General features: G+C 35.4%; 1 protein-coding gene across 4 annotated transcripts in view; it reads left to right on the top strand.

Moving 5' to 3' along the window:
• Positions 1-22283, top strand: part of LOC139143468 (protein PALS2-like) — a 70512-nt gene that overhangs the window by 33208 nt on the left and 15021 nt on the right. For all 4 annotated transcript variants that reach the window (XM_070713808.1, XM_070713809.1, XM_070713807.1 and 1 more), the window contains 4 exons: positions 17521-17639; positions 19325-19477; positions 20153-20302; positions 21473-21548. In XM_070713808.1, coding sequence (XP_070569909.1) covers positions 17521-17639; positions 19325-19477; positions 20153-20302; positions 21473-21548 — 498 coding nt within the window. The remainder of the gene's footprint in view (positions 1-17520; positions 17640-19324; positions 19478-20152; positions 20303-21472; positions 21549-22283) is intronic.

The raw sequence follows: 22283 nt of genomic DNA, 5'->3' as shown, positions 1-22283 counted from the left end.
GCAGCTTTTTAAATGGTAACCAGACCATAATTTAAAAAAAATGGGTGTGCCAGACTGAAAGGTCGAAAGAAACTGCTGTGCATGTTCTCTGTTGAAATATTGTAAGCAGTAGATAGTGTGTAAATCTCCTATTACCATGGTGATATTGATATCACATCGGTGAATGCTCTCTCTCCCTCTCTCTCTCGTTCACTCTCAGTGAGTAGAGCTCTGGGTTATGTAACCATTGATACACCTAGGTCATGAAAGACCTGCAAGAAAAATCAATTTTTTCCCTAACTGCGATGAAAATTCTGTTGAATGTCTGTTCGCGGCACCGAGCATTTAACGTCAAAATAGGCATAGCCTGTGAAATTCAATTGCTTCCTTGATTGTAACAGTATTTGAAAATATTCCTTAATGTTGTTAGCATGTGAAAATGAAATTTCTGAAGCAACAATCAGTAATTAATCTAAAATAATTATCATGGCTGTTTGTAGTTGTATTAGCAGAACTTTGCCTTTGAAGAATTTTTTTAAACAAATCCCACATTGGTGAGAATGTGGCAACTAGAAGAAAACTGCAAGTATGTCATTTACAAGCACAAATCTACTGGTATATTGTGAGTTTTCGGAAAATACAAAAAATTCAAGTCATGTCTATAGCCATTGAGCATTTCAAGTGTAGCTTTAGAGTAGTTCAATTGATTTTGTGTCATGATATTTGCTTGTGTCTTATTTGTTCTCCTCTGACTTGAGGGTAGGGCAGGGTACAAAACTGGTTAAGAAATAGTTGTCAGGTAATGTTCGAAGCTCTTGGAATACCTAATATGAATTTTTGATTTGCGAATTTCTCCAAAGTCTCTGTACACAACAGAAAATTATTTAGTTTATGAGCATGCTATCGGGTTGGTTTTACACAAGCAAAAAAATGTGTGCATTGCCCATAGCAGTGCGTTTTTACTGATAATTGAAAAGGATGGTTGGAAATTTGATGTTTTTATTGTGGTACGTATATAACAAAACAAAAGTGCAGTGTTTGTTAGAATTGCCTCATTTCACAGGACTTCCCTAAAATGTGCATTGTATATATTCCAGGTCAAAATGTTTTAATAGTATTTTTGTTACGTTGAAGTCATATTTTTTTTGCAAGGCATTTAATAACTGGCTTTCAAAAAATGAAAAAAAAAATTAATAGAAAATAAATTTTTAAAAATAAAAATCTTCTGTAGACAATCGAGGTAAGCTCATTCCAGCTCATGTATATAGTGCATGCCTTATGCTTAAAAACAAAATTATGAAAATATTATTGATAGCTTTGAATATTCATACCGATATCCATGTAAGGAATACCTGTTCACAAAATTTCCTTCTTCAGCAACAACTATAGGTGCTGGGCAGCCAAGCTGTTGGTGACGTAGATTCTACCAGGGTAGGGTTGTAAATTACACAGGTTGATTGACTGCCTTGCGTCCATTCATCGACTTGCTATATTTAGAAACTACTTGATATTTTATAGTTCTTGTGAATTCACTTTAAGTAGGGAGAATGGGTAAGAGTGTCTTTCAGCTCCTGGTTTTAAATGTCAGTGTGAAAGGCCAGTTTTGTGGTACGGTCAAAATCTTACTGTGTCAAAAAAATGTTAAAAAAATATGGAATGGATGGACAGGAAAATTGTCTCCTTAAATTTGCATGAGACCCCGATGTTATTAAATGTCGTAAGTATCAGGGAAAAACGTGGTCAGAAACTTAATATGGCTTCTCTTCTTTTACAGTATTTCAGGCCCACGGCATGTTCTATTTTGAGCCATTTGCAAAGATTTTATACATGTTGCTTTAGTAATAGCAATGGCATTGCGTCATATATAGTTTAAGCCTAAAATGCTGTGTACTTCGTGGCATGTTTCAAGGCGATGTAATTGAATGTCATTCCCTACCCCTCCGGAGTTCATGACCTTGAAATGGAGACATGGGGAGGTCATGTCAAAGGTTGTGTCAAGGGTTAACATTTTTGACCTCTTCAGAGGAAACTAGGTCAAGATAGATGTCTGCAGTGCCAAACTGAAGAGTTGCCATGCTAGAAATCATTGGCACGTACAAGCCATTTTTTTTATAATTTTTGTTATTTTGGTACAACATGTACAATCATTCTGTAGGTTCTCAAACCATAATGAAGACATATTATAAAGAGTACTGTAGGAGAATATGATGATTAAATGTAATTCCTAGACTGTCCTGCCAAACTTATGCATATTTGATTAAATTGCGTGCATCACAGATCATGATGAAATAATGTAATAAAATGCAGTAACTTGTCGGCTTGTACATTCTGCTATGCATTTCAGCCTCAAGGAATGTCCTATTTTGAGCCAGTGTTTTTGCGGATTTGATATACTTTTGCTTTATATAGCAGTTTCATTGCGTCATATATGGTTTTAGCCGTATGTTGTGATCCTACAAAGCTTGACAAAATATTGTAATGCCATTTGGCGATGGTTCACTTTTGTGGATGGACATTTTTTCAGGGTAACGGCAAATGTTAACCAAGACAACATCTCATACCGGTAACGTGTCATAGGAAAGGTGCATAAAATAGATTAACGGAAGAAAAACAAAATACTCATACCGGTAATGTATCATAGGAAAGATGCATAAAATAGATTAACGGAGGGAAAAAAAAATTTCATTTGTCAATACTTTGTTTTTCTCTTTTTAATCTATTTTATGCAATATGAGACCTATGGCGGAAAAATATACGAAAGGGCCAGCGGTTATATATAACCTTTGATATGATTTTTGTGTCACTGTAGTTGTTTTGTTTGTCACTTGTAAGTTGTTCTTCCACTCGCCAGAGCATGTTGAAACACCTGGCACAGTAGCAGTATTCATAGCTTGTCAACACATCATCTATGATAATGGGGCTGATCATGTGCAGCGTCTTGGAAGCTGATATAATCCAATTGGGTGGCTGAATCTTACGGTTATAATAAAATAATACAAAAAGACTCCCTAAGTTGCTGTGAATAGTGACAATCAACCAATCAGATATAACCTTCCAAGCACGCTGCACATCAGCAGGGATAATGCTTGTAAAATTAAAGGCACTGTTATGGTTTATATTTGAAGTATAGTTTGGACCAGAATTCATTTTTGCCAGCAAAGACAATGCAGTCTATACACATTTACAGACTTACTAATTGACAAGCTGAATACTGTGTATCTGAACATGCTTTGAGGGTCAGTAAAGCAAGAAATTGTAATTGACATAAAAACAAAAGGGAGTGACAAAAATCCTTCAAAGCTAAAGCTGCTGCCTCCTTAACAGTAGAAATACAAACAATTCATCAGTGAGTATTGTGTTTTTCACTGATGACCATGTTCAAATAATATCATGAATTATTTCATGGAACCTGATAAGGCACTCAATAAAATTCTTTGTTGGCTGTTCGTGTGCTGGTTTTCAGAGAAAATTAAGAAAACAAACACAATATTAACTAACACTATTACAAATAAAACTATTATTTTACCAAAATAAAAAATGAGCTTATGTTTATACACTTGTGTTTTTTGTCTGTGTTTGTTTTTTCCTGTGCTGGCTTGTAGATTTTTCAAATATCCATGGATGGCAAACAAAGAATTTTCTTTAAATGGCCTAAGCTTAATTAGCATAGTCCTGTTGATAATATAAACTTTTACAGCTTCATTATGACGTAAATGTACCTTTTTTAAAAAAATTGACATTTGTAATTTTCATTCGAGTGTTGCTTTTTTCGGTCTAATTTGTCTTTCTTCTTGAAAGCTCATGCCTTTGCAATTTTCAAGGGTAATGAACCATTGGATAAAATGCACTGAAGAAGAAGAAACACTGGACTGTGTTTTTGTCCTTCATTTTTGCTATTGAGCAAAGGCACGCATGCATTTTTATCTTGGGTAGAACAGCAGACTATTTCAACAAATAATAATTTCCACTGACTGGAAACATTACAACCTGTACCACCGTATAATTGTTGTGAAGTAATATTGCTTTGACCCATCAAGTCACCCACCACCCCTTACACTTTGAACAAGTCCACACTCACTATTGATAACAATATAAGGTTCGGCAAAACCTTTAACCTTTTGAGTGCTGTAAATTTTCCCGCCAAAATTTTAGTGTAACATTTTACTAATTTGTATGATTTTTCGTAGTTTTTTTATAATTTTTGATAAAATGGATTTTCATTGGCTACACTTTTTTATCAAAATTTTGGCAAAAATCGGGAAAAGAAAGCGACAAATGCTGACTTTGGTGCTCAAACTTTCAAAGGGTTAAAATTTAAGAGCTGAAAGCGTTGAAGGGAAATTTAGAAACATATTGGGTGTCAAATTTTATAGAGTGGTACTGAGTACCCGTACTTGTGACAGTGAAACCGTTGAATGCATCATGCAGTATCATTTTGCAGTTTGAAGTAATTTGAAAAGATCAAGTATGGAAATTAATCATGTCTGTTAAAGTGCAGAGTTGTTACATTACTGTGCAAGGTATGGCAAGGTGGGTACATGCTGTTGCTGGAACTCTAAATTGAGAGTGACATATAACGCTATCTCATGTGAAATTCATTGAATATGTCAATGAAGAGATGGAGATGATCATGTCACATCTTTGCTGGTTCATCTTAGCATCTCTTCCATTAGGGCTGTTCACAGATGATGTCAGTGTTCTGTCATTAATATGCAGAAATAAATATTTGCCTGCATTTTTAGATTTCACTTTTGAAAATTACACATGTTAGAATAATACCACTTAGTACTAATAGTAGAGGCAAGTAATTTGGCTGCAAGTTAGCAGTGATGGAAAAAGACATATTTACAGCTCAGACTACCAGTTGAAACAACAGCCAATTGCATATAACACTGACAAACTTTGTCAGCATTTCAAGTAGCATTGGCCGATGTCAGCAATATTTTATAACAAACCTGTAAGGGTGAACAGTGCTGTTATCTGATTTTATCAAGAATTTTATAATACAGTGACAGTCCATAAGAAAGTGGAGTGACAGAATCATGGCTTGTGAGTTCAAAGGTTAAAGTTCATTCGATTTTTCAAGTAGTAAATGTGATTCATTTTGTATTATGTTGCAGGTTTTACATCAGTATGCAATAAAAAAATACCATCTAAGACTTTTGAAATTATATTTATGCCAATGAAAAACATGGTACTTGTTTGTCAACTCATGCACTCTCGTTAAGAAAATTAACCTGAAAGTCACATGTTAATTAGGCTCCAACTGTTGGCAAATAGCAATATGAAATATGAAACAAAATTTGTCAAAATTCCTGTCAAGAATAGCTAGCCTATCATGCATACAGGATGAACAATATAATTTTCTTGTGATCATGCAGTGTCATTAATAGGAATAATTTGTGTATATTCACTATTTTGAGCTGAAAACACAAAACATTTGAAACGGGAAGACAACATGTTGAGAAAAATGAAATCACAGTGTTTATGAGATATATTTAGTGTATCCTTGACCTTTGACTGGATGTGTGGGTGTTCACACTCTAATGAGTTTCCCTGTAATTTTGACTGGCTTGGCTTCATTACATGATGGTAATGCTCGGTCAGATTCTAAGGAAACTAAACATGATTTGCATCTTTAGTATCTCATATTAATGTTTTCTTGGAAAATTGATTAATGTGATCTCTAATACGAGAATTGCTGACAGTCCTTAGACATTTCTGAACCATTGATTGATGTCAGCATGAGAAAAAAGTTGCAAAAAGCTGAAATTATACATTGAGCAGTTACATGTAATAAATACTGGAACAATTAAAATTATTTACATTTGATTTTCTTGTTGCATAAATAATTGATTGATGGTTTGTTAATTTGTTAGAGCTATTTATAAATTGTGATTGTGCAAAACATGAGATTTCACTTCCAGAGCAGTCGGAGACACTGCAAAACTGGCGCGCAAATGAACCCAAGCAGGAGCTTGGCTCGTTACCCGAAATAGTTTTTGTCTTGTGCTAAATTCAAGGGGGCAAACTACATGATATTGAAATGCATTGTGGGTAATGAAGTCAACTTCTCACCACAGCAAGAGTTTGAGATAGTGATCTAAAAATACTTTTATCACATATGTAATTGTTTCCATGGCAACAGGTCTGTTTGTTTGTGTTTTATGACCCACTTTAATATCTGGCAAAATAGTATTTACATGTGCCCAGAATTTGCATCTCACATGCACGTCAAAGAGTATGAGATGCTGTGCATGGGAAGTTAAGATCAAATTACACTATTATGATACTGTGTTTAGAATTACAGGTATGAAAATCGAGGCAAAATGGTTCCTGTTTTGTATAATGAGCACAACTCATGCATGATAAAACTGGCTGTATCACTGGGTTTTTATAACAGTATTATGTTAAGTAAATATCAGTGATGAAGTTGATATTGTCAGGGTTGACAGAATCAGCCAAGGTCATAACATAGAGCCAGTGAATTACCAGTAACAAAATTAAATCATATGGCTGACTGTATCTGAATACCTTAGTAATCCCTTATTGCCAGATCCAATCAGACTTTGAAACTCAAAGCTGTCTAATTTTCCTTAATGTTTCCTGGTTCAGTTGATGTAAGTATTAAGCCTGGGCTGAACAAGTCACTTAGAAATTTCAAAGCTTTCAATTTGTTGCTCGCAATTCATGATAATGTTCTTATTCGTCAAATATATATACTTGGAGTATTGTTCTTAAATTCTCTTACATCAACAATATTAGATATCAAATCATGTAGCTGCCAGATAAAGCTGTGCGCGTGTAATTCAAGGTCCATGAAAGCTCTTGGTATATAGTCATCGTGATGTCATGGCAAGAGTTGCCAAGGTAATTGATTGTTGTCATGGTTTTGGTACAGTCTTGGAAATGAACTACACGGGCCTGTTGTATTAACATTGTATATATACTTACATACACTCATGAAAATGCACTTGACTAGAAAAATGACCATGAATTCTGCAAAATAGCAATTGCAAGTTGAAATATATGTTTCTAGAATTATGTAATTGTTTATAAAATGACACATCTAGGCTCAAAAAAGGAAAGAAAGAAGAAAAGCTCACAAACTAATGCTCTGTATCGTAGCAGCTAATGCCTCAATATTGGCGTCAGGCTGATTTTAAAATACCGGTAGTTTACGTACATCATGTGCTGTGGACAAAGAGAGAGAGTTAAAAACGGATGAAGGAAAAGCAATGTGTGGAGTCAGAGAGGAAGCCATCAAAGCTTGAACAGCTCACGGGGAGCATTAAGTCATTAAATGGCAAAATTCCACAGCCTGGATTTGGAAAAATAGGAAATGAGAGTTTGCTGGACAGGAACACCCAAATTTGTCTTGAATGCACGACTTGGCTCTGAGGCAATTGCAGTTTGATGGTTGCCTGGGAGAAAAATTCGCAAGACAATCAGGGAAGTTTAACGTCTATTTTGATGAATCATTCCAAATATTTACTTTGATCTGCTTCATTGGTGTGTTTTATATATAGTCAGGAGGGTGTTTTCTGCATTGGTGCAATCAAAATGAAGTTATGCTAATGAATAATTGATAAGGAGATCTGTGAGCCAAGCCCACACAAGCTTCATGATCGTCATGCCCAGTGCGGATGCAATTTAAAGTCGTCTTTACTGTAAGGTAGCTAGAATATGCCTCATTTAGACTCTCAAACTTTATATTGTTTGGCCTACCACTTGTGGGGGGCTCATTTTAAAGCTCTTTAGAGTAAGAAAACTTTTCACTGTCTTAGCTTTTCAAAACAAAAATTTTATTTTCCCCATAGTGTATAATTAGCATGTCATGTCGGCCATTTTGAATTTCAAATAGCTGTCTGTGGTACCAAACTTTGCGAAGTGACCCCTGATGTTCATTCTTGATTTTGAAAGAGGATGGTTTATATTTGCTTGAGGAAAATTTGAGCAAAAATTAAAGTACTTCGAGGTGCGAAATACCTTAACAAATATGACACGCGTCTTAACTTCAGTACTCCCTGGGTAAACTGTAAAAATACACTTAACCAATTCATTAATTCAGGAAGTTACTGTAAGCCTGGATTTTGCAGTCACATTTCCGAATCACTGAAGGAGTATGAAGGCCACAACATTGTGTCTGTTTCTGCCAGTTTACCAGGGCAACAGAGACAGTCAATAAAATAGGAAGAATTCAAAGACAAAACCTGTTGATTTGATCAGGATAGCCAATTAAGGAAATTTACTGTGTGCATGATCCTTCCTTGTTGATTCCATAGGGTTGCAAGTTCAGTTTACCAGTGGCCTTATAGCAATCTCCATTCTTCTGAGCCAAAGCTTTTTCGGCTGCATGGGTTTCCGCAAAAATCAGTTGTGGCGAGGAACTGATGCTGCAAAGAGGCCTTTGGCAATCTTGAACTCTGTCAAAGTCCGGGCTGTATAAACTCAGAAAGCGTTTATCAAATGTGTAGAATATATCAACTATATACCTGGGGGGCTGTTATACTTCATTTTTTCTGTACAAAACATGAATAGAAAATTTTGTATGTATAGTTATTTGGACCCATACTGGTATATATCATAAATCATTGGCCCATTTAAATTGTATCAAAACAGATGTACCAAGCCATGGCCAGGCAAAGTCTGACTCAGAGATTCCGATGGTAACTGTTTTATTAATAATTGGCATCATGCCATCACAAAAGAGATGGAACTGTGAATGGCCATGGGGAAACTGATCGCACACCACAGTTACAAACTATTAAGATAATACATCTTTTATACCGGTACACAAAAGACATTTAATTGCTGGATAAAACTAAAAGTCAACAGCTGGCCAAATTGGTAACTCATAGTTATAGCTTCTACCGGTAGCTGCCTCGATCATCCTTCTCAAAAGAGAAAACGCATGTAACTTTTTTCTTACTTACTAGTATCTGTAGCTGGTTTTGGAAGAAGAACAATATCACCACAACTTTCTTGGAATCACAGTGTCCAAATGTGACACCGTTGCAACAGCTGTGCAGTATTAAATTTTAATACAGTAATGAGTGTAGTGCTATGTAGACGTACTTGTCCTAACCATGTTGTTTAATTTTATGAATCTGACATATGACCTAATTTTAGGGTGTTCGCAAAGTTTAGTCTGAACATGGTGGGCTGCACTGATATGCATTAATTGTGAAGTTACATCATATATGAATTAATTAAGGCTGCATTGTTCTGAGCTGCCATATTGGAATTGAAAACAATTATTCAATTTCAAAGGTATCTATATTGAATTTCAACTGTTGGTTTCCTCCATAATTAAGTTTGGATAAAACAGTGGAGCCATGCATGCTTAGCAGTTAAGGTGGTTGGAAAGGCTAGAGCGTCAGTTATAAATTTCAACAAAACTATTAAAATATAAAAGTAGTCAACATTCTCTGTGGAATAAAAAAACCTAGACATTTGGGCACAAAGGCATTGCAGAGTTATAGCCTGTTAAAACTTCTGAAAAACTGACCAAATAAGAAGAAGTTGGGGAGTCCTTAGTGTATTAACTATGGTAGAGGTCCCCTAGCTTTTAATAAAATGTTTGAAAGGGAAAGTCATTATTTGCTGTTTTTCAGGAAAGTTTGACAAGGCGGTGCTGGCATTCAGAGTGAGTGACTGCTATTGTAAATGCATTTTAGATTCTTTGAGTGTCAAAGAGGTGTCAAAAGTGAGATTAACCAAAAAAAACTGCTCTATGACTTCAAAAGAGGGGTGCAAATATGGCTTGTTTTCAACATTTTTGACAGACTAACAGTTTTCCTACATAATTGTATACCAATTTAATCCAACTTTGAAATGAGATATGGACATGGAATTTTTACGGCCTATTAACAAGGTTACAGATAAGATTTGTACGGCACAATTTTCCTGTATTTGAAGTACTTTTTGAAAAATCACATTTTGAAATTTGAAAGAATTTTTAATAATTTTTTGATATATAAACCCATGTAAAATCATAAAAACAAATTTAATTTACAAATCCTGCCGTACAAATCTTACAATAAATAGTGTCAACATATTTATAACTAATTTGGTAATATTAATACTATCCAATTATTATTAAATTCAAATATGTAAAAAAAATATGAAAAATTAAATTTTAATATTTACTGGTGTCATATTCCAAAATCATGGCTGCAAATATACAATTTTTATATTCTTTGGAGAAAATATTAAATAAGGGAGTTATCCTGAAAATTTGAACTAAATATCTTGATTCTAACACTTGAAACTTGACATTAACTCCGAGAAAAGAATTGGTGCAAAAATAGCCTTTCCACCAGCAGTTAATATCTGATCATGTGATTGGTTTCGTATCTGTGGCTACTTTGTTACGGTTCAGGGACTTTCAATTAGAAAATGACATTTGCGTAAGTATCTGATCATAATTTTTGCAGTACATAGAGGATTTATGGAATCACAATTATAGTTTAAATTAAACGTAAAGTTACTGTACACTGTCGTTATCTATTATCAGCAAAGTTTTGAATCTTTTCATTCCATTTGCTTATTCAGTCCAAATGTTAATATAGCGACTGAAAATACTAAAATGGCAAACTATCAACTACATGGTGTGCCATTATTTTCTTTTTGTCTGTGATCTTTCATTTGTTGCGCTGCATGGAAGATATGTCAGTATTCTCTGGACAGGTATGTTTACTGCGCAAGCTGGTGTGTGACAGACAGTAACATGTACGGTAATTGATCTGAAAGCTCCAGGGCCTGTATCTCAGTAGAATTGTCAAGAAACACACACACAGGGGAATACAGGGTCATCTACTGGTTGTACATGTGAGAGCACTTTAGTCTGTTTGCCCTTCGGTGCTGCATGCACTTTTATTCTTCATATGCTGCCATTTTCTTTATCCGAGATATTTACGTAGCCCTGGTGATAATACAATAATGAAAGCAATATTGCTGCACATTAGTGTGTTGGTCCAGAAACATATGTGCTTTTAAAAGTGAAAGTTTTTGGTTTTTCACTGTTATTCATATTGTGTTAAAGGTATACAGTCACCTGTAGTCTAAATGTGCCCATACATATGTGGTCAAAGGGGCATTCCTTGGTATTCAAAATGCCCATGTGAGGGCGCTGTTTTTTAAAAGCGGCCACCCACTTAAAATCTGTGATTGGTTAGATTTTCGCTTTCCATGGTAACTGTGGCAAAATTGGAACAGGTGACAGTATACCTTTAAGAAACTTTTCTTTCACAATCAATCTTGAACAAACCAGATGTCATCATGGTAATTTGAAATTCAAAATATGGCGGCCATTCTCAGAGTGAACTGAGACTGTTGTTAGAAATTATATTTTTGATTTTCACAACAGCAAAACATTCTCTAATTTCTCTTTATTCAAAATGAGTCTACACAAAATAAGTATAATTCAAGAATCAAATATGCTTGACCCCAGAAGCTGTAACCTAAATTTTGGCTTGACCTTTTGTCTTCTTTGGACAATTTGGACCTATCTCCCGGGACCTCTCTATGGGGGAAAATGGGGTTAGAGGGTTGAAGGAAGTGTAGAAAACACACAGTCTTCTGTAGAGCCATCTTGGCATGCCTCCTACTCAAGTGACTTCACTTTTTTCTCAAGGAAATTACCTGGTACATACAGTTGAGTGTAACCACTGACCCAAGGAAATTTCAAGAAACTCAAAGTTTGGGTTCAGAATATTTACAATTATTTTGTACACTGCAAGTTTGCTCTGCGAATTGTAATATTGTATATGTCATAAGATGTGCCGTACCGGGGTATACCCTGTATTTATCCAATCCCTCCATGATGTTGATAAAATATTGTGCTAAAATCTTTTTACTACTGTACATACGTATCAGGTGCCACAGCCTTCTCATCTCTGCAATGGTGGAACCTGTCACACAAAGTGTGCATATATATGTATGGGTCAAGAGGTTGTGAGGGGTCTCCACTGGCATTGGCATTTGCTTTTGAGTCGTCAAATTCAAATGTATCAGACCCCAATCAACCTCCGAGGCTCGAATACCAGCCCCTGCAGTTTGTCTGAGAGGCTAAACCCGGATCGACTCATCAACAGTTATCAGCAAGCCTCTAGTGTATTAGGGCATTCATAGACACCTAATCAGCCATGGATTTTTTTGTTCAGTGAAAGCTAAAATACATGCAATCAGCTACATGTATAGCTGTTATTCCATCATGTTTGTTCAACTGTTAATTCATCCTCATTTCCCCTAATAGAGATCCAGACAGACTTGCTTAACAAAATTAATCAAGCTGTACCGAAAATGGGTTAAATTTGAATGCGCAATCTCATAACTGATGCTGGTTTATTACATTGGCGGTACTTGCAATTGGATTCATCAGTATACCGAAGATTAAATTTTGGGTCGTGACGCCAAAAGTGTGGGAGTGTTGATGAATTCCCAGAATCATCAAATATTCAGTTGTACGGTTTCTCGGAATTCCTTTGTTTGAAGTCATTATGCGTGTATAAAGTGATTTGTTGTGGCGACAAAGAAATTCCTCCTTGGTCACTGATGTGATGTATTCTCACGTTCTTCATCGTGCCTGTGGCATCGGCACCGTCCAGTTTTGACCTTCAGACGTAAACTTTCTTATGAATTTTCTGCAATGTGTCCAATTTTCTGCAATGTGTCCTTCTCTTTCTGAAGACATATGGAGATTTTCACTCTCTCTGTTGCAGGGTTGACAAAGTGATCTGTTTGCAATTAGTCAACTTTCCCAACCATTTTCAAAAAAGGCCATTTCTGTAGTATGGACTCAATGCAATGATGCAGCTGGTGAAAATGAAACCATTATACACAGAGAGAGGGCAGACATGTCACGTGTGTTGAAGATCAATAAATCATAAGCCAAGATATTAAATTTTTATATTTTCTCTGTTATGATCAGAATTTCTCTGTGAGAATCTAGCATAACTCTCTCCATCTTTGGTATTTTTTCTATCTACAGTAGTAGTAATGTCCAAATTATGACCAGATTTTGCTAGTATAACTGCAGCAGCATGTACGATACTTCACAGTGTTTATTCAAATTTTTCATCGGGAAAAATGTGTTTCCCCATATACCAGTATGATCGAGCAAGTTGCCTGAGTGTCCAGAATACTTACAACATTTCAATTCAGTTTCACATTTATAACACCCACATGCCACATCTATTTAATATTTTGTAGTTATAGTCAAATGTACTGTGGCCTCACATGTATTACCAGTATACAAATGATGTGTCTTCATACGTACTGGCACCCTACAAGCTGTAAAGTTTGAAACAAGATGGATCTGAAAATATGTTTGCATCATTAATCAGGGTATAGTGCTATTTATTGAGTCTTTGATCTTTGATATTGAGGTTTATTTTTAGTTGGGTGTCGGAGTTTGTTTGAATCAGTGGACATACAAAAAGCTTACCTGGTGATATTACTGCGATATTTATTGTAGTATCAAGTTCTGAGTGAAACTTAAAATCTCCCAGCCTCTTCATCCATTTTATTTTGATATTTTATATTCTTTGATTGTATACACCTACCAGATATTACTCAGCATGGCAGAAACACCTAGGCTAAAAATTTCTACAATAGTATTGTTCTCTGAGGATATGAATATTTTAATCATTGTTGGGTATCAGATATTAACTGCATCATCTGCCAACTTTTTAATGCATTTGTAATCTGAGGCTGAAACTTACCAGTATTAAGGTACATCACAAATATGGAAAGTTAACTTTTAAGTGATCACTGCAGCAGTACATGTACTGGTACATGCACTTTCCTTGATCAAGTTCAATGAGAGTTACTTAGGATGGTATTCAGGTGATTGGAAAGCATAAATTATAAATGATATTCTTTTTCAAATTCAAGAATGAAAATCAGGTGTCACCCACACCATGCAAATTTTGCTAGTGGCAAAATAGTTTACCTTAAAGTTCTAAAACTTATGAAATTCAAAATAGCCGCTATCCCCATGTTAACTCTATTTCAAAAAATTAAATTTTCGATTTTGAAACAAATTAAAGTGTCGAGACTTACATGTAATCTACTCCAAAAGCTTCAAAATGAGCTCACACAAGTAGCAAACTAGGAAAGTATTGTGCAAATTTGACAGTCTGAATATCTGTCCCTAGGGGTCATACATCTACTTGAAAACTATATGCTGGATAGTGTTGAATTGTGGTGCTGAACAATGTACTGTAGCAATAGTATAGTCTGTATGTCATGTCACCAAGTCAATACTGCTCTGTTCTTGTACCTATAGTTTATCCACAGTGTCTAACAGATGAATTTGCCTTCATACTGCCTCTCATATAGATTGAGCCAAAACAATTTGCATTTCCCCCACTTGGCTTGGACTGTCATGGCAGCTCTTTGGTCTGTAAAATTATATTGACATAATCTATATTTCAGGGGCCTTCAAATGTTCAATTTTGTAAAAATACGACATACAGTATGGGGCACGTTATGCTTCACTAGTTTTAACCAATTGACCTGATGGATGATATATAAACTGGGCAGGATAAGAACATTATACTGTAGTAATGTTTACCAGTGTAACATCCTGAGCTGTGAATACCAGTGTTAACCCTTTGAGTGCTGTAATTTTCCCACCAAAATTTTAGTGTGACATTTTACCAATTTTTATGAAGTTTTCTGTAAATTTTTTGATAATTTTTCAACAAATTGGGCATCACATTTCATTGGCTACAGATTTTCATCAAAGCTTTTTGCAAAAATTAGAAACAAATTGATAGACTGGAGAAAATTTTATAAAGGCAACAAAAATTGACTTTGGTGTTCAAAGGGCTATTTAATTACATTATATGTATTTTGTGTGCAGTTGTCCATAAATTGGCATGATTAAAATTTCTGTCATGTACAAATATGGAAATCATGTCCGGCATTAATATGTAAGCCTTGATCAATATTTTGATCATGAAGTAGGTCGTGCCATCAGCTGTGTTCACATCTTTTGATCAGGTTGTCATGCAACAGTATAAATGTGTCCATTACATGCAACGAGAATATCACATACTCATGCCTTGTAGTTCATCAGAAGTGTACGTTCTGCGAGCTGCATGAAAGCAGTGAACATGGTTAACACCGGTATGTGTAATACCTTGGTCAGTCATGTTCTGGCCACATTGACGTCCTCGCTGTGGATTTACCTGCAGTGTACATGTCACTGATTTTGATAGATGACAACTCTTACCGTGTAGGTCAGTTTACCCCTTGTCGTTTGCAATGTATAAAAACAGCTGATGAATATGAATGAACGTGATCGCGCAGTGACCAGATAGCACTGACAGCAGGTCGGACGTCCCTTGGATATGCTTATTAATACTGATACATGATGTAAGAGAGGGAGATTATGGCTGAGAATTTGAAATGTGTTGACTCACCTGCAGCTGGCCACTTGTGCATTGTTTATGCAACACATGCAATGACTCTCCGAACAGAGACCATACACCACAGCTTTGCATGAAATGAATGCTATCAGTGTGTCACATATATCTTTTTAATAACAAATTTCTCTACGAGAGTGATTTCCAGGGGACTTTGATTCAGCATTCTTTGTATATTTAAAAAATGACTGACTTTTTCTAATACTCAGAAATGCAGCCTTGACAGCTAGCTGACAAGTTTCAAATTAAACCAGCTACAATAAAGCTGAAATTTAAGTGTCAATATCAATAGATTTCTCCGTCTTCTTGAGTGAATTCACATCTCGCAAGCAGATTAGTAGCTTTGCCAAGTACAGTGATATACATTATGCCATGTGATACTTCAAGAAATATAATAGTCCTAAACTCCACATCTACATGAGGCTCTACCAGTACATTGTAATGTTAATTAATTGCTTGTTCTGTCCATCCAATCCTCTTCTAAATTCTGTGTCTGATAAGTTATTTACATGCCATACAGCATTCCACACTATCTTCTGAAATTCTGACGTTCAGAGTTTCATAAGTCGAGATGTACATGTAGGTTCCTATGAGGACTGCTCTTTCCTCTCAGTTTGACAATATTTTAGTAATATGTCAGCAAATTTCTTCATTACACGCATACAAGTTAACTTTCATCTGTCAGCCTCGAAATAAAGATAAAAAAAACCTGGAATCACTTCATGTGTTCATCATACCATCGATTTATGCATGTTGTTGCTTTTGAAGTGGCATGATCGTGTTCTCCATGCAGCCACACTTTTTAGGGACTTACATGTGTCATTCCTCAAGGTAGTATGCGCCTTGAAAGTGAAAGTCTTAAATATTTGCTCAAACTTTCCTAAGGATAATTTTCAAAGTCAAATATAGAAAAAGTGGGTCACCATGGATATTTCTGGTAGTAGAGAAACTAATTATGTTAAATTTAGCAATATCTAAAATTCAAAATGTAGCCTCCATGTTGACTCTTTTGATTTTCACTGAAATGAGAGTAAAAAGTTCATATACTCAAAGAACTTCAGAATGGTTCACATAAGCTTAGTCTGTCTACTCAAGAAAGGTACATCTGCAGTTCCATCTAACATAAGGCCGTTTAAAGAAAATTCTTTGTTTGCCGTCCTTGGATTTTTGAAAACCCTACCAGCCAGGGAAAAAAAAACACTGACAAAAAAACAAGAATATTAATGTAGGCTCAATTTTTATTCTGTTTCTTTTGAGAAAATGATATTTTATTTGTAATAGTGCTAACATTGTCTTTGTTTTCTTGACTTTCTCTGTAATGCTACCAGCATACAGATGGCAAACAAAGAATTTTCATTTAAAGTGCCTAAGTGTGTTAATTGAGCAGGTAAATTTTTAATCCTTTTGTAAACAATAATAAGTATATTCAAAAACAAATAAGGGTTCAGTCAGGTTATTGTAAACTATAACCCTCTGAGAGGAAAAGAGTTAAATTACCATACAAGTCTTTCCCTATTGTTCTACTGCTTTCTGCTTCATATTGTCACCTTTGGACATCAGACATGGTATTAGATCTTCCCAAACCATTTTCTTATGTATATATGCAGGTATGTTCTCAAATCATTGCAAAAATACTGTGAAATATACCTGAAATTCATAAATGTTTTGTAAATCAGTGGATTGAGATCCAGTATAGCAATGCCATAAACCTTTTGCTTCATTAAACACTAGCTGGTCTGGCCAGGACAGTATCTCTTTAAAGTAAAACTAAAAAGTGGATTATGATAGTTTTGGCAACATTCACGATCCCAATAAATCACACTAATAAGCAAATCCCTCTGAAATTACTCATACATAATAAATTATGGTGATGTCATTTTGTTAATTAAATTACGTCTCCTGTGCAAATATATCTGATAGGGCTTTCCTGGTAAAACCAGATTTTAGATGCGCTTAGAGTAACATGGCATACATAGCTTACATCTATGCGGAAATTAATGATATGCGATTTCAAAGTATTTATATCTTTCATTAGTTTAGTTGACGTCATGAATAATTGATGTGTATATAATCACAAATTCTTACTTTTTACCGTGTTTTGCAGCTGCAGTACAGACAGTGATGGCTAACTTAGGGGACTTACACCATGCCGGCGCCAATGATACCGATCTCATATTCCTGAAAGGCTTGATGGATAGCCCCATAGTGAAATCCCTGGTTAAGGTGAGTGCTTGCCCCCCATGTTGCCTTGACAACAGCTGGGACTCGCTCTGATGGAGAGCTCAGCAGGGTTGTGAATGCACAGTGGAAGGAATTGTCAAGATTATTGGCCTTATATCGATACTTTAGGGTCTATCAACGACACTTCAGGGTCAAAGGTTACAATCATGCCAACAGAACCTGCATCCAGATCAATGTTGCATATTTGTTTAGTGAGAATGGCCACAGTATTGAACTCCCTGTTTTGAGGGTTCGGCCATTTAATTATAGCTACCAAAATCAATTTTATGTAACATTTTATTAAATAGTTTATCATACAAAACTGGCCATATCTGTGCATTTACGCATATGTTTGACAATTGATATGAATGTACTTGAATAGAATTACGGTGATTAGAAGTGCATTTGTATACAAGAAATTTGATGTTGGAATTTTAGCTAAACAGTGTCAAATATCACAATGCATGGTAGTCTTTTTGACAAACTCTGAATAATGTTTCCCATAGGTAAAATGTGTGAAAAACAGCGATACATTTCATTTCCCAATAGCTGAATGTTTTACTGTTGCACATACCGGTACAAAAAAATTCATGGCATATACTGTTAATGCAAAAATGTTCATGTAACAAGGAAGTGTACCGGTACTACTTGCGTAACACATAACCTTGCAGTGGTAAAATTTCAGTGCTCCGTTTATGTTACTGGGCCCCAGTGACTTTAACAGGCAGGTGGATTAATATTCGCGTAATTAGGCCTATTCAGAATTCTTCAGTGATTTCACATTAAAAACAGTGAGCAGATGTCATTTCTAATAGCACAGATAAGATAATTGATAGACAACAGTATAATTAGTTTGCACAAGGTAATGCTGTCCTGTGATGGGTCTTATTGTAAAGCATTTATTAAAAGTGCTTGTAATTGGACAGCTGGGTTTTTTGGATGCATTTTGGCATTGATTTGACAAGGTTAAAAACTGGCATAAATTTCAATCAATGAGAAAATGATATATATTTTGTTATGTATCAGCATTTTAATTAGTGGATCTGTGCATTCCAATCAAATAAAAACAGACCAATTATCCAATACAGTTTGCACACACTGTCCAAGACAATGTGAAAATGTAATTATTTCATCACAATTTCTCTGTGAAAGAGAAAATGCTCATTTTTTGTCTCGCACCGTACTGTCTCCAGCAATGGTAAGTTGTAACTAGTGTCTGATCTTGCACAGAAATTAAAACCTGGTTTCTCCATATTGGCAGGTTCTTATAAAATCAGTTTACAGGTTCAAAACTGGTAGTAGACGAATTTTGCAGGATTCGATCTCTTCATTACCCTAGCTGCTGGTTTCACCTTCATGGGGCAAGACTCTTAGAATTTGAAAGTAAAATAATTATATCACTTACATTTGCTTTCTTAATTATGAAAATTCACCTTCAAAATACCGAGATGAGTAATACAGGTAGATCACAAATGTATATGTCGGGAATAAATGTGCCAAGTGGCTGTAACATACGGGATAGCTTATAATGTTCAAGATGCAATTAATATTTATCTTTACTGTAATTAATTACTCAATTTTATGTCTTCTTTTACAATCAATTAAATATTCATCACATATCATACAATAAGATGTGTCAGCTAAACAACAAGAAACATTTTACTCCGTCTTCCTTTGTGTTGAGACAGGCTCACGACAGACTTGAAGACTCAAAGCTGGAAGCTGTCAGTGACAGAAACGGTGAACTCATAGATGACGTCATCGATGACCTGGCGCCAGTTATTCACCATGATGACAATGCTGCTGAGTTGGCAGGGCTGCTGAGAGAGCCTTACTTCCAGGTACAAATAAAATAGAACTGAGGAGCTATTGCTGTAACAATATAACGTGTCTTTGAAAGGAGCCTGTCTAATATCTGCTTCATTGTCTTTTGTACAAAGTGGGAGGTAAAGGCAGCATTTGCTGAGCAACTGGAGCTCAGAGCTAGAGGACACTGAGTGACACTCATGACACTTATCTTCAGTCTGCCAGTTGGGTCATTATACAGCAAATTCAGTTTAGCATTCATGCTTATAACATCTAACCTGGTTTGATATTCAAAGGCATGGTTTAATATTAGTAATGATGATAAATAAATATATATATATATATATATATATATATATATATATATATATATATATATATATATATATATATATATATATATATATATATACATATGTATTTGTGTGTGCATTATATATATATAGATAGATAGATAGAGAGAGAGAGAGAGAGAGAGAGAGAGATCGAAGTATACAGATGTTCTTAGTGGGAAATTATAGTGCTCGGTGCTACAAAGCAGAGCGTTATAGATAATAATACAAATTACTTCAAGTACAAAGTAATTATATCTGTTACTTAAGTTTCATGCATCCTGCAATCATCAGACAATAGAGTTCATTGAAACTCCTGTTGATTTTTCATTTCCCAGGTTTAAAGTTCACATCTTCTTTTTGTCATTCTCTATGCAGTCACTGGTGGACACCCACGATGCTGTAGCTGCAAGGTCCTACAAAACACCGCCTCCATCGCCGATCGCATTGCCGTCACCATTCCCTCCGTTCCCTGACCCAGACCCCATCAGAATGGTCGGCATCCGCAAGACCAAAGATGAACCACTGGTATGTTGAGTGTATTTTAGATTGTGAACGACTATTATTGTCAGCACAGATCGTTGACACATACTTTCAAGATTGATTACATAGTTTGCGAGATTACAAAAATAATATTGTAATACCAGATTTGTCTCAAAATAATTACACTGTAAAATGTCAAAAATTTGAATAAGCAAAATTTCTTCTATGTAAATATAATAATGGTTCATATTGGCATCAAGAAAATTTGCTTGATATATATTTTCCATGTTAGTTCTTGTCTAAAACACAGGGTCTGTACGCTCTTTGCTTTGAATGTTAAAGCCTCTTAGATAGTCCTGTAGAAGTCCTTGAAAATCTAATTTAGTCCTGGAAAATTAATAATCTACTAGAAATGTTCAAAAATAATTTACAGAATGCTCTGTCGTGATACTGTAGAGATGACATGGAAAATGATACTTGATAATTATCTATTGTAAAACGATATCTGGAAAATGGCTTGTATTTTTGACCTCAAAGAGTCTTTGAAAATTGCTGAAAAAATCCTAGAAAGTCCTTGAATTTTAAATTACTTTGAGTGTGAAAATGGTTACTATCTGAAACAATCTTCTGTTATGGTTATGTAAAAGGACTCTGCATTTACAAGCTAGCAGCAAACAGAATCATTTTAGACTTAATAAGAAATAAAAATAATTTAAATTTCAAAAAACAACAATTTTTGTATCTTAAAGCAAAATTCCATGTTATCATTTTGTACTGGTACAAAGACATTAAAGCGGCCCTTATGCTGGTACTTCTAACCACTCTATACCACATAAAATTTGTTTCTCTTCAAACTAGACAGACAGTTGGCACGCTTGGCTGATCACACAGCTATTTCAGGAACAATGACAAGGTTGATCATCAAAAGAAATTTTTTTATTGCATTCTGTGTAATTTATGCAGCTGACAATGAAGAGACAGAGACTAACACATTCAGTATGTGGGCTGCAGTGGGCCTACCTGGTAAATCCAGCATGGTAATAAAATATGTCCGTCTCTGAGTGCCGCCCTATTGAGTAATGTATGGAAACACAGTATCTTGTTTACATGGTAGTAAATTGTACCGAATCTGCAGTCTTGCCACACTTTAGATGATTTGTGTAAAAATCAGGTTTTCAGGTCAAAGTTTCAGTGTCTTTTTCCCTCCTTTTCCAGGGTTTGACCATCAAGCAGGAAAACGATGAACTGGTCATCGCCAGGATTCTCCAGGGAGGCGCAATAGACAAGCAAGGTAGGTTTAAGTGTGTGACATACTGCTCTGCACTGACAATTGTGTTGAACTCCAATTATATTGATTCTCAGGGGAAGATGTAGATACTATACCGTCACTGTGTGCCTGTTATATGCAATGTTGTCTTGTTCTCATTGCCCACTGCCTGCATGGATAGATTGTACAGTGACGAATTGCCGTATTATCCCCAGACATGAGTAACTGCATGCACCTTTCTGCACAGTCTCTGTTGATATGAATATTCATGAATAATGGCACACACACCATCTAAATATTGAATGGTAACCAATTTAAAAAAAAGAAGTGGAGCCGGTATCACCTGTGGGCACAGAACAGACAAGACTGTATGATTCACATTACGCCTACAGTGTATTTCATACATGAGTATATGTACAAAAATTTAAGGAAAGCCAGGGGCTCCCAAACAGCTGATGTGTAGGATTCATTAATTATTGTGCCATGATCAGACAAAAATTGTGTTCAAATATTGCATTTATCCATTGTAATTTCATCTTCAATTTGAATTCCAGCTCATTCTGCATAGAAACATGCATGTCAGAAATCTGCTTCCATGTGAAAGATTTCAATACATCAAAATGCTTATAGTGCCTGGGCAATATTTTATAGTTTGCTTGCACCCGTTAGTTACGTCATTCTGATATTTATGCTGATATACCGGTACTAGTACTGTATTGTAGGCAGGGGCAGTAAAATGTTGAACAACTTTCCATTTAT

The sequence above is a fragment of the Ptychodera flava genome, chromosome 11, assembly GCF_041260155.1.
Source record: "Ptychodera flava strain L36383 chromosome 11, AS_Pfla_20210202, whole genome shotgun sequence".
NCBI classification, from domain to species: Eukaryota; Metazoa; Hemichordata; class Enteropneusta; family Ptychoderidae; genus Ptychodera; species Ptychodera flava.
The sequence above is the reverse complement of the archived record's forward strand: the minus strand, read 5'-3'. Positions and strand labels throughout refer to the sequence as shown.